The sequence below is a fragment of the Bos indicus x Bos taurus genome, chromosome 20 (genome assembly GCF_003369695.1).
Source record: "Bos indicus x Bos taurus breed Angus x Brahman F1 hybrid chromosome 20, Bos_hybrid_MaternalHap_v2.0, whole genome shotgun sequence".
NCBI lineage: Eukaryota > Metazoa > Chordata > Mammalia > Artiodactyla > Bovidae > Bos > Bos indicus x Bos taurus.
In genome coordinates this window covers 32,508,846-32,533,184 of record NC_040095.1, presented here as the reverse complement: position 1 = coordinate 32,533,184, position 24,339 = coordinate 32,508,846, and the positions used below count along the sequence as shown (strand labels likewise).

At 38.9% G+C, this 24,339-nt stretch overlaps 1 protein-coding gene across 1 annotated transcript in view; it reads right to left on the bottom strand.

Annotated features, from left to right (window-relative positions):
* The window catches only part of OXCT1 (3-oxoacid CoA-transferase 1), a 159,273-nt gene that overhangs the window by 97,082 nt on the left and 37,852 nt on the right, over positions 1-24,339 (bottom strand). The window contains exons 6-7 of the mRNA XM_027520028.1: positions 23,536-23,642; positions 20,837-20,897 (exon numbers count right to left, since the gene is read on the bottom strand). Of these exons, the coding sequence (XP_027375829.1) occupies positions 20,837-20,897; positions 23,536-23,642 (168 nt within the window). The remainder of the gene's footprint in view (positions 1-20,836; positions 20,898-23,535; positions 23,643-24,339) is intronic.

The window sequence follows — 24,339 nt, the reverse complement described above, 5'->3', positions numbered from 1 at the left end:
AATAAATATTCAACTTCCCTAGTCATCAAAGATATGCAAAATTAAAACCACAGACAGTTTTTTTTCACTTAGCAGATTATCTAAAAAAAAACTATAATATTCATGTTGTTGAGAATGGTTCAAAATGATACTGTTATGTATCATTACAGGATTATAATTGAAACTACCTGCCTATAGAATAATGCAGCAATATTTATCAAAAATTTGTAAAATGTTGAGGTACACATCCAAAAAATTCACTTCTAGGGATTTCATCAAATCATCAGACACTCACAGATACAAGATACAGATGTTTATCACAGCATTACTAATAATAGTGAGCAAGGAAAACCAACATGAAAGTACAACAGAACTGTTGATATAAATTTGAGTATAATTACTAAAATACCCTCTTTTGGGGAATATTTAATGATCTCCAAAAACTTTCTTGGAACTTCCCTGGTGGTCCAGTGTCTAAGATTTCATGCTCCCAGTGCAGGGAGCCCAGGTTCCATCCCTGGTCAGGGAACTAGATCACAGAGGCCGCAACTAAGAGTTCACACGCTGCAACTACAGATTCCGCATGTTCCAATGAAGATCGAGGATGCCACCTGCTGAAACTAAGACTGGGCAGAGCCAAATAAATACTTTTATTAAAAATGCTTAACGCTTTACAGTATGAAAAAAATTAAAATATGATTCTAATTTTATAAAAGCAAACATATAGGTAACAAACAGGAATTAACAAAATTGAACCAAAGAATTCCATTCCATTTTTTTCCCTCAAGGCCCTTGATTCTGTGGAAGATGTGTTTCCACACTCCATTCTGGCCCATCCCCACCCAAATGTCCTTAGACCTGTGAGCCAAGAAAGAGACTGTAAAATACCTGAAGACCTATCCTTCCTTTGCTTGCCCGCGTGCTAAGTCGCTTCAGCCGTATCTGACTCTTTGCAACCCCATGGATTGTAGCCCACCAGGCTCCTCTGTCCATGGGATTCTCCAGGCAAGAATACTGGAGTGGGTTGCCATGCCCTCCTCCAGGGGATCTTCCAGACCCAGGGATCAAGCCAGTGTATCTTACGTCTCCCACACTACAAGCGGATTCTACTGCTGAGCCATGGAGAAAGTTCATCCTTCCTTTAAAAGCCATCATACACGTGTATCTAAAGAGGGCTTCCCTGGTGGCCCAATGAGTTTGAGCAAGCTCTGGGTTGGTGATGGACAGGGAAGCCTGGCATGCTGAGTCCACAGAGTCGGACATGACTGAGAGACTGAACTGATTGCAATGCAGAGAACATGGCTTTGATTCCTGGTCCAGGAAGATCCCACATGCGAAGAGCAACTAAGCCTGTGCACCAGCTGGTGAAGCCTGCGCACTGTAGAGCTTGTGCTCCACAACAAGAGAATCCACTGCAGTGAGAAACCTGCACGCACAGCGTGACTAGAGAGTAGCCCCCACCTTCTGCAACTAGAGAAAGTCCACATGCAGCAACGAAGATCCAGCACAGCCCAAAATAAAAATAAACAAATAATTTTTTTTTAAAGTACCTACACAAACAAAGCTAAGAAACAGAACACTTTAGACGTTACAGCCACAAACCGTCAGGATCCCACAGCAATGACTGTCTTAATCATTAAATTTAGCACCATTGCTCTAGATACAGCTTCTAATTTCAGGCTTATCCTATCGCAACAACTAAACTGAGATATCATCTAAGATCATCACTGTGTCTCACAGAGCAAATCCTTACCATTGTGAACTTAACAGTCATGTTTTTTTTTTTTACTATCTTTCCAAGCAACTCTGAATGTGGTCATTTCATAAAATATGAAACTTCAGATTTCATAAAATATGAACTTGGTCCAGTGTGCAGTTAGAATGACTTTCTAGCTAATTGTTCATTTCCCACATTTAAGTGAAATACTGTTTTCTGTCTAAACATGGTCATACATAAAGTAACTTCTTGAAAGAAAGAAACGTTTACTTCCTTATGAAAGTCAGCACACTGGACTAACACGAGTTCTTGGTTACTTGGACAAATACAAGTACCTTATGACACAGTATTCTCATCTCCCTCCCTCCCCTTAAAACATTGCTTTCATTCATCTATCAGTTATAATTATGAACTACATCACTACTATTATTCTTGTGAACAAACTGTTTCTGCTGATTTTCAGTTTGTTCACTTTTTTATTGTGAGGACAAGAGTGGTAATGTCTAAGGTTCTTAGATGTCAGTAAAGAAAATGGAAATTCCTAGTTTTTAAGTAGATAATCATGCCACTATTTATTATCCAGAATCCTAAAATTTCTATCTTGTTTTCAAACTATTGTCTGAAATGAAATTAATATCATCTACATCATTTTTATTGGGGAGAAACCATTCTAGCTTCTCAAGTGTAAAGACTCTCATTTTATAGCTTTCAGGAGATTATCCTATTTTATAGGTTTTACGAGGTTAACATTTCTGAATGATTTTTAATTTTATGTTTATGGAAGTATTAACATTATCCTGGAGCCATACTTAGTTAACTGAAAAATTCAATTAGCTAAAGGTCTATGACCCTGCCCTTAAGGAGCTAGTAAATTATACTTTAAATATTAACACTGCAAAGTATAAAACAAAATGTATCTTAAAATACATCCATTATCCTTCATTAATCCTTAAGAACATGGCTTTGGAGGCAGAAAGAAATGTCTTTAAATCTTAACTCTCCTTTATTAGCTTTATCATAAAGTTTCTCCTTATCCTCATTTCCTCCCTCTATAAAATAAGGATAATAAAACCTACCTTACTAGGCTATTATAACACATGACCTTATTTGCTTTGTACGTAAGTTCATGGTATAAATAGTTCTTGTTGCTATTGCTGTTCTTATTATCATTAGGCTATAACTCCTTTATCTATTATTGCCACAGTTGAAAACATTTCAATTATGGATCTACTCCACTTTATGTAAGGCACCCTTTACCTGTTATCTTTTCTACTTGGACCATTTTACTGCCCCTTCTATTTTCTGGGAATGAATTTTATGAAGAAAAGTTTTCCATTCTATTTTCTTCTCTCCTTATAAAATCTAGTCCTCATTAATCCACATATAAAATGCTACTCTGTATTGATGTATTAAAATATTTATCAACAAAAAGGAAAAGTAAGTGAAAACTTTTTGGGTGCAAACATAATGCCAAAAGCACTGGAGGGAAAAAAATCTATAAATAAAACAGCAGCTAAAATACTCTTTACAGCAGAAACTGATCTATAGAACTGCCTTTAAAATACCATTTAATACTTCCTTTCTTCCTAAAGATTTGATTCCATTTCTGAGATGTCAGTTTTCAAAATGAATGAGCTTTGTAAATTTCTCAATCTGGAAGAAATTTAAATTATACCAAAACTTTCAAACTCAACAGTCTTAATCCTGTAGCTTGAACAGTCAACCTGTATTTGTCTGAATTTGATAATAATGAATTTTTCTTCCCTGAGTTTTGTCTGTGCCAGCAAACTTTTTCCAAAATTTAAAATAAAATTCTAAACTGAAAAGAATCTTTTCAAGAATACAAGGCAAAACTTGTGTCCTTTCCTGTAATTATCAAGGAAACTAAAACAGCTTCTTTAAATGAATAACCCAGCTCCTCTTCACAGCAAGCACAGAAAAGATACTAGGTTATTCAGGTTCCTGTTTAACTTCCCTCCATAGGATTTGGATTTAAAATTCTCTTCAAAGAAACTGAGTGCAGGCTTAGTTATTCAGTGACAGAAATTAACACTAAATTTCAGAAGCCAAGTCGGACAGAAAGTGACCTATATTCCCGGACATGCGTGGTCTGGGCTTCTTCATGGAACAAAAAACAGAATAAAAAACCATCACCAGTGCTTCCTTGTCCACAGGGAATATATTCCAAGACGTCAGTGGATGTCTGAAACTGTGGAGAGCACCAAACCCCTACATATACATTTTTATTCTATACATATAGACCTATGATAAAGTTTAACTTATAAATTAGGCACAATAAGAAATTAACAATAATTAATAATAAAATAGGGCAATTATAACAATATAATAGAAGATATGTGAATGTGGTCTTGCTCTCTCAAATCACCTTACTGTTCTGTGCTCCCCCTTCTCCTTGTGATCATGTGAGATGACGAGATGCCATGAGATGAAATGAGGTGAGGGACAGAGGCAATGTAACGCAATGTTAGACTACTACAGTTAAGCACCCTACGTACGAACCTTCAGGTTGCAAATTTTCAAAGGTGTAAACGTGTGGTCTCATGTCCAACCACATACGTTAGTCCACATTTCTGGCATACACTGTCACATGTATGCATCCTCTACGAGGGGTGCCTTTGTGTACTTTACTGTACAGTACCGTGTAGGATACAGTGTCACAGTATCATTATTTCAAGCCCAGGATGTCCAGAAGCAAGCATAAAGGCAGTGGTACAGCTAAGAAGCACCAAATGATAACAATGAAAACAAAAGTGAAAATAATTGAGAGAGTGGACCGAGGCAAAAAGTTGTACTGTAATAATACTGTACTGCTGCACTTTTCAAGATACTATACTGCAAGATTAAAAATGTTTTTATTTTTGTGTTTTTATCCATTATTTGTGTGAAAATTATTAAAACCTATGACAGTACAGTACTATATAGCTGATTGAGTTAGTTGGGTACCTAGGCTAACTTTGTTGGACTTAACGAACAAACTGGACTTTTGAAGGTGCTCTCAGAACTGAACTCATACATATGTAAGGGACTTACTGTACTGACCTTCTGATGATATGTCAGAAGGAGGACCAACTGCTCTGGGTGGTCCTGGATCATAGACATTATATTGATGGCTGGATGTTAGGAGCAGAAGATGTTGACAATTGGGGATCCCTGGTGGGACAGAGCTGTAGGGGATGAGATTTCATCACCCTATTTAAAACCTATGAATTGTTTATTATGGAATATTCCATTCAATATTTTTGAATCACAGCTGACTATAGCTATCAGAAAATGTGAAAACCAAAACCTCAGGTAAGGAGGAACTACTGTACTTTCTAACAGTTAAGTCATTCTTGGTTTCTAATCATTCATTATTTCTCCCAAATAAACCATTTCAAATCATTTCATCAAAAAACAAACTAAATAAAACATACTTTTCCCTGAGTCTGAAAATTCAGTAAGGCAAAGCTTTCTTAAGGAAAACACATCTGCAGACTGACTAACTTGTACGTAGCAGCGTGCTGCATCCTAAGGAAATAAGGATCTATTTCTGGACTCTTGGTCCCTCTGATGTTTGTAGGTAGTGGTGTGCACTGAGTTGAACATAAACCATCAACGAGTATCTAAGGCTCTCTTTATTCATTCTGTTTCTCTCACACCCCCTAAAACAATAAATGTTACTTTCAGTGGAAAGAATTCAAGGAGGATATTCAGCATAAGTATGTTTTATCAGAGAACAAACATTAGTTTCCATCCAAAACCAGAATATTTGAACCTTCTGAGCCAAAGTACAAAAAGAGATAAACAGATCATTGGCTAATCCTCCATTTAAAATATGACAGCAGAGACTGGTCATTATTTTTTTTTACTGTATGCAACTTGAGCTAATGAAATGACAGATCTCTAACAACATTCCTTTTTATAAGGGGTTTGCAGTGCTCCCATTAAAAGTCATCACTGTATTTGCTTGACGTAAGTTATCAAACATATTTAGGCTGACTTTGATGAGCTTTAAATATTAGGTAATTTACAGCTGATTAAAGCTAACAATGGCTTCCCAGGTAGCATTAATGATAAAGAACCCGCCTGCCAATGCAGGGTAGACATAAGAGATGCAGGTTCAATCCCTGGGTCAGGAAGATACCCCTGAGGAGGGCATGGCAACCCACTCCAGTATTCTTGCCTGGAGAATCCCATGGACAGAGGAGCCTGGCGGGCTGCAGTGCTTAGGGTTGCAGAGTCAGACACGACTGAAGTGACTTAGCACGCATGCATGCAAAGTGAACAATATATTTAAAAAACAATTAATTCTTGCTTTTTGTTATTATCAAAAACAATTAGTTTTTTGATAATGCACTAAGATTTTAGAAATTGGAGGTATTATGAAATTTTTATTTCCTTAAATCTCAAGAACTGTGGAAGACAGGGAAAGGATAAGGCAGATATACCTTGCCAGGTACTATTCACAGGGTGGTTCTACAGTCATTGTCACTGGGCCAGTGAAAACCACAGTCATCTGAGGTTCATTAATCAAAGCAGCAGGAGGGATCAAGGTGAGAACATAGCACTTCAGAGCTTTACAAAACACATCCAAATGCCCTAACCCACAGACATTCAAAATAGACCTGAGAAATAGAAATAGGAGATGCTATAAAGAAGCTGGGATTCTTAAGTACATTTATTTGTCCAAAGTCACAATGTCACAGAGGGGCAAAGGTGTGATTCTTAATCTCAGATACTGTTCACCAAATAAATAAATAAATATACTGAGACTCCTAATGCTTGATTCCAGGACCTTTCCCCTAAGTGGTCTTTTCCATTCCATGACTACTTATCAAATACATGTAGATTATTTCCAACTGTATAACTCTTTCTAGACTTCTCCTCTGAGCACAACACATACATGTCCATCTTCACCTACATCACCATTTGAATGCCTAAAAATGCCAATCAATCGTAGCTGGGTTCTTGTTACTTCTTCCAAAAGCTGTTACCAGGCTTTCTCAACTCTATAGGTGACACACCATTGCTTAAGTAGAGTAGGAATCATTTTATTCTCTGCCATCCCCCTACCCCAGTCCACGTCCAAGGCATTAGCAAGTCTGAAAATATTCCTTTTCCAAAATACTGTATACCTCAGTTCCGCTACCTCTCCCCACCTCCACTCCACCACTCAAGTCCAAGCCATAGCCACCTCTTGCCTGGATCACACCAACAGCCTCCTCATTGGCTACCATGTGTCTTCTTTCCTGCCTCCAGAAAAATCCATTCTACACCCATCACCTAAAATCACAACCCTCTCATTTGTTTTAAAATAAGGTGCAAGCTTCTATAAAAGCCCACTTAGCTACATTTTCAGAGTTTCACAATTCTTCTTGTTGTTCAGTGTCTTAGAAATAAAGCTTCAGGACTTCCCTGGTGGTACAGTGGATAGGAAAGAATCTGCCTGCCAATGCAGAGGACATGGGTTCATTCCCTGTTATGAGAAGATTCCACTTGCCTCGGAGCAACTAAGCCTGTATGCCACAACTACTGAGCCCACGTGCTACAACTTCTGAAGCTCGTGTGCCTAGAGCCTGTGCTCAGCAACAAGAGAAGCCGATGCAATGAGAAGCTCACACACCGCAGCGAAGAGCAGCCCCTGCTTACTCCAACTATTGAAGCCCATTCATAGCAATGAAGACTCAACACAACAAAAAAACACTTAATTTTTTAAAAAAGAAAGAAGGATAATCAACTGTGTCCTAATACAAAATCTTTTGGATGTTAAAATAAAAACAAAAATTAAAATTAAAAAAAAAAAAGGAAAGCTTCAGCATTGTAATGGCAGGACCACGGCAGAAGAAATGTGGAAAAGCAGGACTCCAAGTCTTTCAAATGTCCCTTTCATTAAGCCATTCAACTTCCTACTGATCTATTCCAGAAATGTATCTATGTCTCAGTTTCCTCATGGGTAATATATAATAAAATTGCTTCTCCTCCTACCTCACCTGGTGATTAAGAGGATCAAACTAGATACGCATATGAAAAATCACTTTGAAAACATAAAGCATTACAAAGTAATATAAAACGCATGCTAATACAGAAGTGGTACTCAAGCATAGGGTTTTCTGGGCCTTTGCTTACAAGAACGAGGAGGCAAATCTAGCTGAAATAACTGACTTTCAGGAATTCCCTGGTGGTCCAGTGGTTAGGACTCTCACTGCCAGGGTCCCAGGTTCAATCCCTAGTCAGGGAGCTAAAATCCCATATGCGGAATGGCAAAGCAAAAATTAGTAAATAAATAATTGACTTTATCTTTAATTATTAGAATACATTTTGGCTGGATGGAGCCTTTTCTATTCCTTAAGAGGACTAGTGCCACATAAGAATGCACACGACTACCCTAGTGAACTTTCTGATTTCAAGTTTCCCTTAGCAATAAATAAGACATAATCAGATAACTCTTACATACATATTCCTGATTAAAAAGAAAATCAGAAGCTAAAATCCCTGGTTTGGAAGGCTGAGACAACCAGTCTCACCTTGCCCAAAGTCTATCCACAAGTCTTCTCCTGGGCTGTCTCTGAGAAGCAGGGGGCAGAGCTCCAGAGGAGATGAAAACCCAGGGTTGGAGAGCCCTTCCAAACCCCAGGCACACAGGACGACTCCAACTCTGGACCATTTTTGCAGCTCCTGGACACTCTGCCAGCCAGGAGGAGCTGCAGGTGCGTGCTGGACCCAGGTCAAGTTGGAGAAGTCCTCACCCCATCACCCCAGGATATAGACACTGTACATAAGAAACTGGCCCTCAGGTATGTGCTAAAATCTAATGGGCAAGAAAAAGCAAGATGCTTCCAATAAAATGAGTCTATCAGTACAGAACTGTATTAAAGTCAGATTTATTGACAAAAGCATTGAGATACTAAAGAAACTGTAAAAACCATGGCAAGATAAGTAAGTTGCTATAGCTAATCTTCCTTTCTTCATGGTTGTCCCCAAAACAGGCCTACTAAATTACATAATCATTTTACTACTTCTTCAATTTAATTTTTTCATTGATTCTCTTCAAACCAGCTATCATTATTTTATTTCAGTTCTACTTAAGTTCACTGGTCCTTTAGAATATAATACTTAGTGACATTTAATATATTTAGAGTATACACATGGAAATTATGCCATAAGTCAAGGGTTTGAAAGTTTTTTTCTGTAAAGGGCCAGATAATGTTTAAGGCTTTGCAGGCTCCATACTGTCTCTGTCCCATATTGTTCTTTTCTTTTTTCAAACAACACTTTAAAATATACATATTAAAAAAATTTCTTACCTGTTAGGCAGTACAGAACAGGTCACATTGCAGTTTATCAATCTTTGTTGTAAATAATAATTATGAACTAACAGTATATAGGATATATACAGTATACACAACAGAAATTAGCCTTTCACTTATATCACACTTGTTCAACAGGCTCCCTTTTCCTAAAGCAGGTTCTAAAACTAGAAATGCTCTATATTAGAGAAGGATGATGTATGTGTCCTCACAATTTTTATGAGAAAAAAATTCCATGAGGTATTCTTTTCTCTCCTCTTAAGTGGTCAAGTATAAAAGATGTTCACTAAGAACAAATGAACAATCACTTAGAACGTACATATTTATGATGAAATTCAAAAGCAGTGTAGACAGATAAAAGACAAATTTGTGAAGCCTCAAAAATTATACATAGATACAAAGCCAAACAGCCCCAAATAGCTAGAATTAAATCTACCAATCCATCAAAAAAGGAGGGATGTATTATTAAAATGACTTTCTTTTAGGATCTCTGTACTAACAATAAAAAAATAGCACCAAAATTTTGTAAGGATAATGGCATACAAATGACTTGCTGTAATTGGTATTTCTACCCCACAATGTAATGAAGTCCATTGTAGCTGAGATAAAGGAACTCTTACAGAGTTCCTGCATTGTTACCAAGCAACAAGAAATAAAATGTCAGGATTAGCACTTGATTTAATATATTTTTACCATCAATAAACCATACTTTATCCTGCTATTCTTCTGGATGTAAATGGTCATTAGTTTAAGGATTATATTTAGTACTCTTTAAGAGTACGCAAAAAAAAAAAAAAAAATTGCAGTGAAGTTAATTTGGGCACTCATCAACTTCATATTTTTTATATTTACTGCTTCCTTAGCAGAAACAACAAATAATAATATAATAGTGATTCTATTACTTAGAAGGTTATTTTGTCAAAATATTCAACTACAATGTGTCTTCACTAAATACATCTTAATTAGTATTCAAATATTTTCAAATTAGTTTTGCATTTTATGAAAAAGTCAAGGAAATGTCTCTAAACACTTCAATACTTCAAAATAAGTAGAATGAATCAGTTCATTTAGTTGTGTAAGGATATTATCATCTGTCAAAGCAATGTATATCTGGCTAAATTTGTAGCATGAAGAATTTATAGCTATCTCTTTCAGAGAGGCATAGCAAACAATTTAAAAAAAAATGAAATCCAAAAGCATGAATAAAATCTTATAAGTGAAAAACTGTAATAAGAGAAAAACACGTAAATTAAAGATATCAGATAATTTAGCAGGCTTAAAAATCAATCATTTAAAATGATATCCATAGCTCACCACATCCATTCCCAAAGTTAACACTTGAGAAAGTGACTGTATTATGCCTTAGGATTGATGGATCCCAGGGTTCTTGGTAGATTGGTGGGAAGAGGATGTTCCTTCTTTATATTTTGCATCAAATAGCTTTCCTACCCCACCTGTGTTTTTAAAGAACTTGTGTTGAGTGCTCATCTCAACTGGCCTGTGTGAATGAAGTAAAGAAGACTGGGATTAAACAGGTCCTTGCTGTCCTCATCTTCTGCCTAACGAAGAGAAGTAGAAAGCATTACCAAGTAAATACTAAAGTGCAGTGAAAGGCATTTACTGTATTATGTTTTACACGGTGAATGTCACATTTGACATTTCAGCCAAGTTTTCATAAACATCACATCTCCACATGTCAATCAGAGATTTGTGTGTGGGCATAAATCCCACACAGGCATGAGCAGGGGCCGTCTGTGTGTGGATGTGTGTCCTTAACAGTGCATCTGTCTAACGAAGTTTCTCAACGTGGTTAGATATGTTTCTCTTGGGTGGATAGAACCTTTCATTTTTTTTCCTGTTTGGACCTAATTTTTTTTTCCTTTTTACTGTTTTTTGGAAAAATTATGAGTTTCTCTGTAATATCAAAAGGTATTAGCAATCTAAAGATTAAGAATAAAAGCAATCTAAGAGGAAAGGCATTATGTTTATCTCTTGGGCAGTTTCATTTTTTCTAAAGCAGGATGAAAGATGACCAGTTTCTAAAATGTTGATACACTAATTGGCCTGCTTGGTGGAAATTAAATGTTCACAAGATCCACTGAAGTGATTAAGTCAAACAGTTAAACCCACTGTGTTCCCACCTTCTAGTAAAACGTGAACTAACCACCAGTATGATTTCCTCTATGAAGATAATGCATAAGCTGGTATCAACACAGAGTTCTCCAAAGAGGGCCAGAAAGTCACAAAAGCCAGGAGGTTCCAATATAAAAATCACATTCTCCATTCATCTCAGAGTTTTAAAGTCAGATTTAGGTCTCATCATCCCAGGAACGATTACAAAATGAACTAAGTATAGAAATCATACTACTCTCAAGATGGCTACCCTCACGTAAAGATTCACTGGCCCACCACCTCACACTGGAGAAAGGGGAGTATGGCATTTCAACTCTTCAAGTCCACCAGGAATATTCCACCTGCTGCTTCTTCCACCACCCAGCTTACTCCCCTGCCGGATACTCCAGAACTATCTTCCTTACTTCCCTGAGGTCTCTATTCAAATGTCATCTCAGTAGCATTATATCTCATTTTTGTTATAAACCAACCCATCCAGATTTCACTTTTGGAATTCCTGGTGGTTCAGTGATTCTGCATTCTCACTGCTGAAGGCCCAAGTTCAATCCCTGGTCGGGGAAGAAAGAACCCAAAAGCCTCACAGTGCAGACAAAAACAAAATTTAACTTTCTTCTCTTGACAGCTCATGTCCCTTTCCATGCTTTGTTCCATTTCTTTAATATTTATCAATATTTAATATACTATATATTTTACTTATTGATTGTACCTATTGTCTATCTTGAGCATCATCATGTAGGCTCGTGAAGGATATAATATCTGGTGCTTATTTCAAAATACTTCAAGAGGGGGCTTCCCTGGTGGCTCAGTGGTAAAAAATCCACCTGCAAAAGCAGGAGATGTGGGTTCAATCCCCGATCCAGGATCCCATGTGCAGAAGAGCTACTAAGCCGTGTGCCACAACTACTAAGCCTGTACTGTAGAGCCCAGGGAACCACACTATGGAGCCCACGCACCACAATTCCTGCAGCCTGTGCTCTGCAACAAGAGAAGCTGCTGCAATGAGAAATCGGCCCACTGCAATGAAGAGTAGCCCCTACTTGTCACAACTAGAGAAAGCCCAAGCACAGCCACAAAGACCCACTGCAGCCAGAAAACAAATAAATAAATAAAAATCATTTAAAAAAATATTACAAGAGGAGAAAGAAGGAGATGGGGATGTAGATGGGGCAGGAGTGATCACGGGTGGGCAGGTGTTGGAACAGCAGGATGAGCTCAGATGGGTTCATTACACTCTTCCATTTACTGTTGTATATGTCCATTACCCTTCATAATAAACATTAAAAACAAAAATCTGTAATACCTTTACACTGCAACCTGCCCTTTTCCTCATCCACTAATCAGAAACAACACGTCTTCATGCCCAGATGGCAGATGAACCCCTAATATTTTCCTTTAATTAACCTCCTCAGGAGCCATGGCATGCGCCAAGCGCTAGCACAGAACACAGAAGTCACAGTCCCCAGAGCATGGCTCTTCTAAACAAAAAGTTTTATGATATCACTTTGGAAAATGATTTTCCATATGTCCACACCTTATGACTTTGATGTTTTTTAAAGGGACTGATAATCACAATATTCCTGACAGTGGCTCTCTCTGCAGGAAAGGCAGGCAGATGACAATGAGAAGAAGCCATCCTCTAATTTCTACCTTAGGTGGGTCTGCAGGTGTTTGATTTATTATTATGCCTTCTAACCTGCATAGGCTACATGTATATAATACCAGTATGCATCAAATATCATATAATAGACATAATTCTTTCATAAGCATATACATAAATATACCATAATATGATAAAAATAAGTTCATTGAAGTTATGGTAATGAATATATTTGTCTTAACTAAAAGCTGAAATTAGCTAAAACAGCTGAAGAAGCTTTGTGTAAACCTTGCCATCTTCTAACACCAGCCAGGGCACACGTTTGACGAAACCAGCCAGGTTATTTTGGTCACAGGCAGCCTTAACAGCCTTCGGTGGCTGAGTCAGATGACCTTTACTGACAGCACAGACATGCCAGGCTGCTTGCAGGAGACAAAATATCTACAGTCTCCTGAGTGAAGCACTCCCACCCCTCCTCCTGGGTTTTCTATTATAAGTTGCTTTTTTTAAAAATATAGAGACAATTCCCAGAGAAACCTAGACTGATGGGATATGCACCCAAGAGACTGACCAAGGAGCATGTGGGAGGTTGAGGGTTAACAGATCCCTGCAGAAGCCAAATGAGTTCCAGGGTCCTGCCGCTCACGGTACACATGGACACAGCACCAAGAACTGTTCCCTGGCTGGTTTTGCACTTAAACTTGTGAAGTTTATCAGGGAAGATTTCACCCACTCAAAGAGAAGGTCCAGAAATAACACTGCCTGGCCTAAAAAGAGAAATGTGTTTGTGGCATGTGTGCCAATATGTACACCCACTTGTACTATTTTTCCCAAGCAACTACCCCCAGGTTCCTTAAGAGGGAAAAAGAGACATCCAACTTTGTGGTGAAACAGACCACTGGCTGCAGGTTTTAAGAGATGCAATGCAATATCCATATCAGTTTTGTTAAAGGGAAAAAGACATACTGATCACCTCTTTGGTTTTCCACAACTCACGTTTGTTTAGAACACATCTGAAAGGTAAAACATTTCCAAAAAAGAGGAATGTCTCACTTTAAGAGAAACCAGAAATAATTCATGCCAAGGGTCATTTTGATATTCTCTTCAAGATAAATACACTGGTTTTGCTGCTGCTGCTGCTGCTAAGTCGCTTCAGTCGTGTCCGACTCTGCGCGACCCCAAGGACTGCAGCCTACCAGGCTCCCCCATCCCTGGGATTCTCCAGACAAGAACACTGGAGTGGGTTGCCATTTCCTTCTCCAATGCCGGAAAGTGAAAAGTGAAAGTGAAGTTGCTCAGTCGTGTCCGACTTTCCAGACCCCATGGACTGCAGCCCACCAGGCTCCTCCATCCATGGGAGTTTCCAGGCAAGAATACTGGAGTGGGGTGCCATTGCCTTCTCCGATACTGGTTTTATGTCTTGTCAGTTAGAAGAGAAATTATGAAGCAAAAAAAGAAAGAGATGGCTTGCATGTTCTTTCGCCATCCTGTTTCTAAGTTCAAAAAGAGGGACTTCCATGGTAGCCCAGTGGCTAGGACTCTGAGCTTCCAACACAGCGGGCAGAGAATTTGATTCCTGGTCGGGGAACCAAGATCCCACATGCTGCACAGCACAGCAAAAAAAAAGTTCCCAAAGATTTTAAGGTACCTGAGGGAATCATCGGGGCTTCCCTGTATAGTAAAGAATCCCACCTGCAGTGTAGGAGACCTGGGTTCAGTCCCTGAGTCAGGAAGATCCCCTGGAGAAGGGAATGGCAAACCATTCCAGTATTCTTGCCTGGAGAAGCCCATGGACAAAGGAACCTGGCAGACTACAGTCCATGGGGCTGCAAAGAGTTGGACACGACTGAGCAACTCCACTCTTAAGGAATCATCACTAATATTTTAGATATTTATAGTACTACCGCCCCCCCATCGCACTGACTCCCTTTAAAACTCAAGTTATAGTGGGTACCGATGGAGAAAGGCTGAAAAGATGCAGCCTCAGGAGTGGGGTGAAGCTGCAAGGAGGCAGGCTCCACCCGAGATCCTGCTACTGAAATGATCCCTCTGGCCTGATCTATAAGAGAAAGGAGATGCGCTAAGAGGTCTAAAAAAGAAAAGTCTTTGTCTGAAATGTAGGGTGTAGTTGTTGTCAAAGCAAACACTGCTTTAAGTTCCTGCCAGACTAGAATAGACATTCAATCACCACATTCAGGAAGTTTGTGAAAAGCTGCACAGCTCAGAGAGGCTACGAAACAGAATGAACAGAGTCTAAGAGGAGGACTGAACCAATTCACAGGGCTACTGATCCCACCCAGGATGATGATTTTCTCAAAGCCCTCTTGGAGGCAGATGGTACAAGAGGCAAAAAGACCTTCACTGGAGAAGACTGGAGATAGAGGAATATACTGGCCCCAAACTCCCTATCTGCTTGATTCTAACAGCATTGAAATGGACTACTTTCAGAAATTCAGTATCTTTCAAGATTTTGAAATATCACCATTGATGATGATTTGAGAGTATTTCATAAAATAGTGGAAAAGCACAGGCACCTGGGAATCATGTTTCCTATGGGACTATCTCAGTTCCACCTAGCTGTGTGACACAGGTACACAACCTCACCTCTCTGTGCTTTATAGCCCTCATCTGTAAAATAAGGATAATAATGATTCCTATCTCATAAGACTATTGTGAACATTTTTTAAAAATCCACTAAAATATAGAAGTGAGTAATACATAATAAATACTTGATTAATAGTAGTTATTATTACTGTTAATACTGATACAGGAAAATATGCAGCTAACTTATGATCTCTAAGGACTCCCTGTTAAACCAGCTCACAATCATCCATCTTACCAAGACCACTACACAAGAAAGCAGGATAGGGCTGGAGGAAAGAATTGTAGAGTCCTGAAAGCTAATGCAGGTCAAAGAGTACACAGAACATAGCACAGAAGAAGAGCTGGAGGTCCAGGGTACTCACCGGACTAAGAATAATACAAAACTCACACCCTAGATAGATTCTTCATTATCAGAAAACACCCAGTCTACTCATCAACCCCAATTTCAAATATTTTACACTTCCAAGAGCTCAGTTCTTCCAATTCAACCTAAAGCCATGTGGACCTCTTCTACTATGAGCAGGCAGAGGGGGCAACCTTACCATAATTTATTGTCTAAATTGCTGTTTTGCTTACATTCCTAAACTAGAATTACAAATTAGATTTTATCTTGATCCTTCTACTTAGCCTCTGTGAAGTCAAGTGGGCCTTAGAAAGCATCACTACGAACAAAGATAGTGGAGGTGATGGAATTCCAGTTGAGCTATTCCAAATCCTGAAAGATGATGCTGTGAAACTGCTGCACTCAATATGCCAGCAAATTTGGAAAACTCAGCAGTGGCCACAGGACTGGAAAAGGTCAGTTTTCACTCCAATCCCAAAGAGAGGCAATGCCAAAGAATGCTCAAACTACCGCACAACTGCACTCATCTCAAACGCTAGTAAAGTAATGCTCAAAATTCTCCAAGCCAGGCTTCAGCAATATATGAACCGTGAACTTCCTGATGTTCAAGCTGGTTTTAGAAAAGGCAGAGGAAACAGAGATCAAATTGCCAACATCTGCTGGATCACAGAAAAAGCAAGAGAGTTCCAGAAAAGCATCTATTCCTGCTTTATTGACTATGCCAAAGCCTTTGACTGTGTAGATCACAATAAACTGTGGAAAATTCTGAAAGAGATGGGAATACCAGAACACCTGATCTGCCTCTTGAGAAATTTGTATGCAGGTCAGGAAGCAATAGTTAGAACTGGACATGGAACAACAGACTGGTTCCAAATAGGAAAAGGAGTTCGTCAAGGCTGTATATTGTCACCCTGTTTATTTAACTTCTATGCAGAGTACATCATGAGAAACGCTGGGCTGGAAGAAGCACAAGCTGGGATCAAGATTGCCAGGAGAAATATCAATAACCTCAGATATGCAGATGACACGACCCTTATGGCAGAAAGTGAAGAGGAACTCAAAAGCCTCTTGATGAAAGTGAAAGTGGAGAGTGAAAAAGCTGGCTTAAAGCTCAACATTCAGAAAACGAAGATCATGGCATCCGGTCCCACCACTTCATGGGAAATAGATGGGGAAACAGTGGAAACAGTGTCAGACTTTATTTTTCTGGGCTCCAAAATCACTACAGATGGTGACTGCAGCCATGAAATTAAAAGATGCTTACTCCTTGGAAGGAAAGTTATGACCAACCTAGAAAGCATATTCAAAAGCAGAGACATTACTTTGCCAACAAAGATTCGTCTAGTCAAGGCTATGGTTTTTCCTGTGGTCATGTATGGATGTGAGAGTTGGACTGTGAAGAAAGCTGAGCGCCGAAGAACTGATGCTTTTGAACTGTGGTGTTGGAGAAGACTCTTGAGAGTCCCTTGGACTGCAAGGAGATCCAACCAGTCCATTCTGAAGGAGATGAGCCCTGGGATTTCTTTGGAAGGAATGATGCTAAAGATGAAACTCCAGTACTTTGGCCACCTCATGCCAAGAGTTGACTCATTGGAAAAGACTCTGATGCTGGGAGGGATTGGGGGCAGGAGGAAAAGGGGACGACAGAGGATGAGATGGCTGGATGGCATCACCGACTCGATGGATGTGAGTCTGAGTGAACTCCAGGAGATGGTGATGGACAGGGAGGTCTGGCGTGCTGCAATTCATAGGGTCGAAAAGAGTCAGACACGACTGAGCAACTGAACTGAATCAAACTTTCTACAGGGATGATCATGTTCTTTATCTATGTTGATCAACACAGTAGTCACTAGTATATGGAACCAATGAAGAGAAACTGAACTTTTATTTAGATTAATTTAAATTTTTAAATTTAAATAAAGGACAGAAACAGTAAGGACATAACAAAAGTGGAAGACATTAAGAAGAGGTGGCAAGAACACACAGAAAAACCATACAAAAACATCTTAATTACCCAGATAACCATGATCGTGTGGTCCCTCACCTAGAGCCAGAAATCCTGGAGTATGAAGTCAAGTGGGCCTGAGGAAGCCTTACTATGAACAAAGCTAGTGGAGGTGATGGAATTCCAGCTGAGCTATTTCAAATCCTAAAAGATGATGCTGTGACAGTGCTGCACTTAATATGCCAATATGTTTGGAAAATTCAGCAGTGGCCACAGGAATGGATCCCAAGAAAGGCAATGTCAAAGAATGTTCAATTCTGCTCATTTCTCATGCTCAAAATCCTTCAAGCTAGGCTTTAGCAGTACATGAACTGAGAGTTTCCAGATGTACAAGCTGGATTTAGAAAAGGCAGAGGAATCAGAGATCAAATTGCCAACATCCATTGGATAATAGAGAAAGCAAGGAATTCCAGAAAAAACACCTACTTCTGCTTCATTGACTATGCTAAAACCTTTGACTGTGTGGATCACAACAAACTGGAAAATTCTTCATGACATGGGAATACCAGACCACTTGACCTGTCTCCTGAGAAACTTGTATGCAGATCAAGAAGCAACAGTCAGGACTGGACATAGAACAATGAATGGACTGGTTCAAAATTGGGAAAGGAGTACGTCAAGGCTGTGTATTGTCACCCTGCTTATTTAACTTGTATGCAGAGTACATCATGCAAAATGCTGGACTGGATGAAGCATAAGCTGGAATCAAGATTACCGGGAGAAATATCAACAACCTCAGATACCACTCTAATGGCAGAAAGCGAAAAAGAACTAAAGAGCCTCTTAACGAGGATGAAAGAGGAGAGTGAAAAAGCTGGCTTAAAATTCAACATTCAAAAAACTAAGATCATGGCATCCAAGCCCATCACTTCATGGCAAATAGATGGGGAAAGTAGTGACAGGTTTCATTTTCTTGGGCTCCAAAAATCACTGTGGACAGTGACTGTAGCCATGAAATTAAAAGACGTTTGCTCCTTGGAAGAAAAGCTATGACAAACCTAGACAGAATAGTCAAAAGCAGAGACATGACTTTGCTGACAAAGGTCCATATAGTCAAAACTGTCATTTTTCCATTAGTCATGTATGAATGTCAGAGCTGGACCATAAAGAAAGCTGAGTGCTGAAGAATTAATGCTTTTGAACTGTGGTGCTGGATAAGACTCTTGAGAGTTCCTTGGACTGCAAGGAGATCAAACCAGTCAATCCCAAAGGAAATCAACTCTAAATATTTTTTGTAAGGACTAATGTTAAAGCCGAATATCCAATCCTTTGGCCACCTGATACAAAGAGCTGACTCACTGGAAAAGACCCTGATGCTGGGAAAGACTGAGGGCAGGAAGAGAAGGGGGTGATAGAGGATGAGATGGTTGGATGGCATCACCGACTCAATGGACATGAGTTTGAGCAAATCTGGGAGGCAGTGAAGGACAGAGGAGCCTGGCATGCTGTAGTACGTAGAGTCACAAAGAGTTGGACACAACTTACTCAGTGAACAACAACAGTTTAAATTTTAAAAGTTGCATGTGGGCACTGGCTAGCATATTGGACAGTGCAGGTATAATCAATTAGGAGTGGCAGTCAGCAGCACTATATTGAAGGGGATCCTAACGTGAGTCTAACAGGACAGAGTGCTGTGAATAAGAGACGTCTGTTCTTGTACATGGGAGGGCAGCCTTAATCATATTTGCAGGCTCAATTAAAGGATTTTATCTCCCTTTCCCTTATGCCAACAGCGAACGTCTTTTCAAATATCTTCATTAACTCTCAAACTACTAGAGGTTCACTTCCTGCTTTTGGAAGAGATAAGACTGGCTGAAAAGAACTGGATTATAAAAGGGAAAAAAAGAAAGAAAATCACCCAGGACAATGCATATTGACCCCATAGTACTCAGAGAAAAAATACTCGTTTGTGGCAGTTTTACAGAGGTACATACAATCAACAGAGTTAAACTACCAATTAGTTCAAGCTGTGTTATAGGCTTTTTTCAGTACCATTACAGGTGTATGAAAAGGCAAAGTCATTAAGATGATTCGATTGAAAAAAAACTGCACAGATTAAATCACATTATCCATTTTAAATGCAGAAAATATACTGAAGCCATTGCAAAAGAAACCATCCTGCCAATGTTGAAAGTACCACATTTCCCAGCACTTTAAAAATAGTACACTTCAAATACTGTCAATTAACCATTCTTCCATAAGAGGGGAAAAAAAAGAAGCCAAACTATGGCTATCTAGTAAAATAATAATACACTGTACTTTTCAAGAGAATTCTAACATTTGATTGTTTCAAAAATACAGCAGCACTGCCTCCATGAAATATCATCTTGGCCAAGTGCTTGAAGGAATGAAAAGATGTCAAATACAATGGTACCATAACAAGAAAAATCAAGAACATACATTCTCATTTCCAGATCCCAAGATGGGATCCTATAAAGCCCTCCCATGGGGAAATGTATCTCAAATCCCATGAAAATCTGGTTCCAAAGTGATCCTCAAAGCCTACATGAATTATTTTGAAGTCTCCTTTCAAGTTCCAATATATACACACAAAATGGCAGGGTTTTGGTATAAGCACCTATTTCTATCCCAGAGCTTTAACCCTAGGCACGTTCTAGAATTATTCAAGTCTCTTCCAAACGAACCCTGAGATGTTTAAAGGAGAGTCAGTTAGTGCATTAATTCAACTGTTCCAGACAGAACTACATCAAAGCAATGAGTTGTATTACCCTCCTTTCTTGAGGAGCAAAGTATCACCACTTTCTGTCACAGTGAGATAAAGAACTTTTCCTGATACAACTTATTATTTTCCTTGGGATTCTGTTTAGAAAAATTCATCCCTGAGATTTTACCCAAGAAGGTCCACTTTGCTCAAGTACCAAAGAACTTTCATGAGCTGGTCAGCCTCATAGCTTGGTTCCCAAAGTGAGCATTCTGCTGAGATCCTAGCTAACCAGAGAGCTCAAATTCCAGCAAAATTTCAACTATCATATATTTAAATAGAATCCTTCAACATCTAAAATGAAAAAAAAAATGGTCACTGTCCCTCTTCATGAAAACAAATGAACTGTAGTACTTTTTCTTAAACTAACACATAACATCAACTTTAAAAAAGTAACATTAGGAAATCAGAAATAACCTCTTCTCTTACCTCCACCACTGTGGTTTCTGCAGCTTTGCACATCGGCAAGTTGAAATTCCTTGCACTTTTCCTACATTAGGGGTGAGGGAATAAGGAAGTGTGGAAAGAATGCCAAAAATAAGAAGTGTCTCTCTCAGCTTTAATTACAGATTAAAAGAATTTTTGCAATCTAAGACTCTGTGAATTTTCTTAAAAGAGTATATCGTATTTTCTGTAAGTTCTATAGCTATTTTATATATAAAAACAATGCAATGGCCACTTAATGGAATCATATCATATTTATGGGGTTAAGAGAAAGAACTATTTTTCATTTTCAACATATAATATACAGAAAAATAAAATGGATATTAATGAGTCTAATTTCTCTAAATCTTTTAACTGAAATGCTCCTTTGTTTCTATAGTTAAATATTTCACTGAACTTGCTCTTGTTAAATATTAAGAAAAGTAGCAAGTGCTTTATCTGAGAAGGTATAATAATTATACTCATTACTAAAGAGACATCTATTGTTGAAATTAACTGAACATTCATGGGTAATTTGTGAGTCACTTATAAAGATCATTCTGGAGAACCAACTTCCAATGAAAAGTTTGAAACTACAACCTCCACATCAGACCCTGAGGTATAAAAAGAGGGGGCCAATTTTGCTGATGCTTCTGCATTCCCAAGTTCCTAAATTTATGCACTTACTCTAATAATAAAAATTGAAATGTGTTCTTGTTTCTGAGAGTGTAAATTGGAAGGAAAAATTCTTTGGTAAAGAGGAATAATTCACAGCTGTGTCTTACCAGCCCTTTGTGCTAGTAATGTTTCTTTCACTTGGATTCAAGGATAGGTGTGTCCTTGAGAGAGGAATATCTCTATGTACTTTCACAAGCTACTGTATTGGATTCCATCAAACATCCAGCATCAAAAGCTCCAAGGACAGAGTGGCCTGGGGTGCAGGGATGCAGGGCCCGCCCACTCTACCAATGGCCTAGACAGACCTCTGTACCAGCTGTCCCACTCAACGTGAAGGTCAGCCTAGAAGTCAGGATCTTAAGAATCTAGGCCACCTGACCGCTGGCGACAAGCACTCTCATTTCACATCAAAGCTCAATGGCTACTGAGCAGAAACCATAGGCATAAAGTCTGTGCTCAGAATAGCTCTTGTGCTGTCTTTAGACAACAGGCAGTAAAGCACAGGATAAACTCATGGAAATATTTTAAGTAATTCATTTTCATTTGCTACTATACAATTTCATTAATTTTCCAAAAAAAAAAAAAACCTAGCTTCAAAAACATTACACCAAGGTGTCAAATAAAGGTAGATAGCAGTCAATGTCCTCTGTAATTGCTAAAACTAGTTATAATACCAAAAACTGACCAAATATGGGGACTTCCCTAGCAGTCCAGTGGTTAAGACTCTGCACTTCTACTGCAGGAGACACAGATTCGATTTCTGGTCAAGGAACTAAGATCCTAAGTGCTGTGGCCCCATCAAAAAAACAAAATCAAACAAACAAAAAAAATTGGCTAAGCTCAAAAAATCAAATACAGTATAGTTAATGTCATATAAAGTGTTAGTCACTTGGTGGTGTCCACTCTTTGTGACCCCATGAGCTGTAGCCTGCAAGGCTTCTCTGTCCATGGGATTCTCCAGACAAGAATACTGGAGTGGTTAGATATTCCCTTCTCTAGGGAATCCTCCCATTCCAAAGACTGAACTCTGGTCTCAGGCATTGCAGGCAGATTCTTTACCAGCTGAGCCACCAGGGAAGCCAATGTCATGTAAGATCTTCAGAAATGAAACAGTAACATGAGAGTGATCACTGATAATTTAATTGTGATCATACCAAAACTGTATTTGGTAAAGATTGTTTAAAAATCACTAACAAAAAGCAGGAAATGGACCATATTATAAAAAAGAAAACTAGTTCGGTAACCTAACAGGTGAAGTCTTCAAAACCAAACATTTTGAAAGCTTTTATGAGTATATTCAAAGGTGGCACAATTTTCAAAAAACAACTACATAATACCTAAATCCAAGATACTGAAACTTGGTATTTAGTATGCTTAGCGTAATCAAAAGATGTTGAAATCCATTAAGTGGCTTAATCTATCTGTGGCCATCCAGATAATGAAAATGAAAGCTAGGCATTATTACTGTTAATCAACTTTCCAAACATCATCTTTATAAGCATTTCCTAGTAGACACCAACAAGCTCAGAAAAGAACTGACCTAAATGGTTATTACCAATATTTTTCCAGAACATCAAACTAACTTAGGTGTTTTAAGACAATGCATATAAATAACGATGTCAAAATTAAATATAATTGTGTGCTTTTGTCAACTTTTCTAAGTATGTCACAACATGGTAATTAGTCTTCATCACTAAATTACACAGGACAAAAGTATATGCGACTATATACAAGACTAGAATAGATTCAAATAGTTAACAAACAGTGCACCATGGGCACCAATCAGTCAGAACAGATGTCCTCAAGTGCACCAAACCAGCATGGCCACACAGCAATGGTTCTGCACACACCTACACACACGCACACCTACACACACACACACACACACGTGACTGATATTAACCAATCTTTAAAATAGATTTTTAAATACCAAACACATCAAGATATCCATTTTGTAATCATGATTTCGGAAACATAAAGTTGCTAACAGGCATTATGTTGAACATTTTTTAAAACCATTGTACTACCTGAAAATCACGTTTCCGGCTCGGTCTGCCTTCCAGGCTTTCACCAAAGCAAAATCCCCTGTGATTGCTTCCTCCAAGATAAAATGCTGACCTTTAAACTCCCTCACCTGCAAGAGACAAAGGGCATCGTCGGGATCTGCACAGGGCTTGCTTGGGTGTGATACCTGCTCTGATGTGTGTGTATGTGTGTGCTCAGTTGCTCAGTTGTGTCTGACTCTTTGAGACCCCATATACTGTAATCCACCAGGCTCCTCTGTCCATGGAAGTTTCCAGGTAAGAATACTGGAGCAGGTTGCCATTTCCTACTCCAGGGGATCTTCTCTACTCTCAGCTCAAACCTACATCTCTTGTGTCTCCCGCATTGGTAGGCAGATTCTTTACCACTGAGCCACCTGAGAAGCCCTGCTAGTTACTTATTTGCCTAAGTGTAACTTACTTATTTTCTTATGTGTTTTACTAAACTATTAACTTCCCAACCCAGGGGCAGGTGCATTCTTTGCTGCTGAGCCACCTGGGAAGACCCACCTGCTCTGACAGAGACAGATAAAAGGGATACAAGCCTAGTTAGGGCAAGCAGGAGAAGATCTAAACTGAGACTTCTAGGATGAGCAGTGTTGGCCAGCAGTCCCCAACCTTTTTTGGCACCAGGGGCCAGATTTCGTGCAAGATAATTTTTTCATAGACAGGTGTAGAGGGTAGTTTGGGGATGATTCAAGTGCATTTTATTTATTGTGCACTTCATTTCTATTACCATTACATCAGCTCCACCTCAGATCATCAGGAATTGGATCCAGGAGGCTGGGG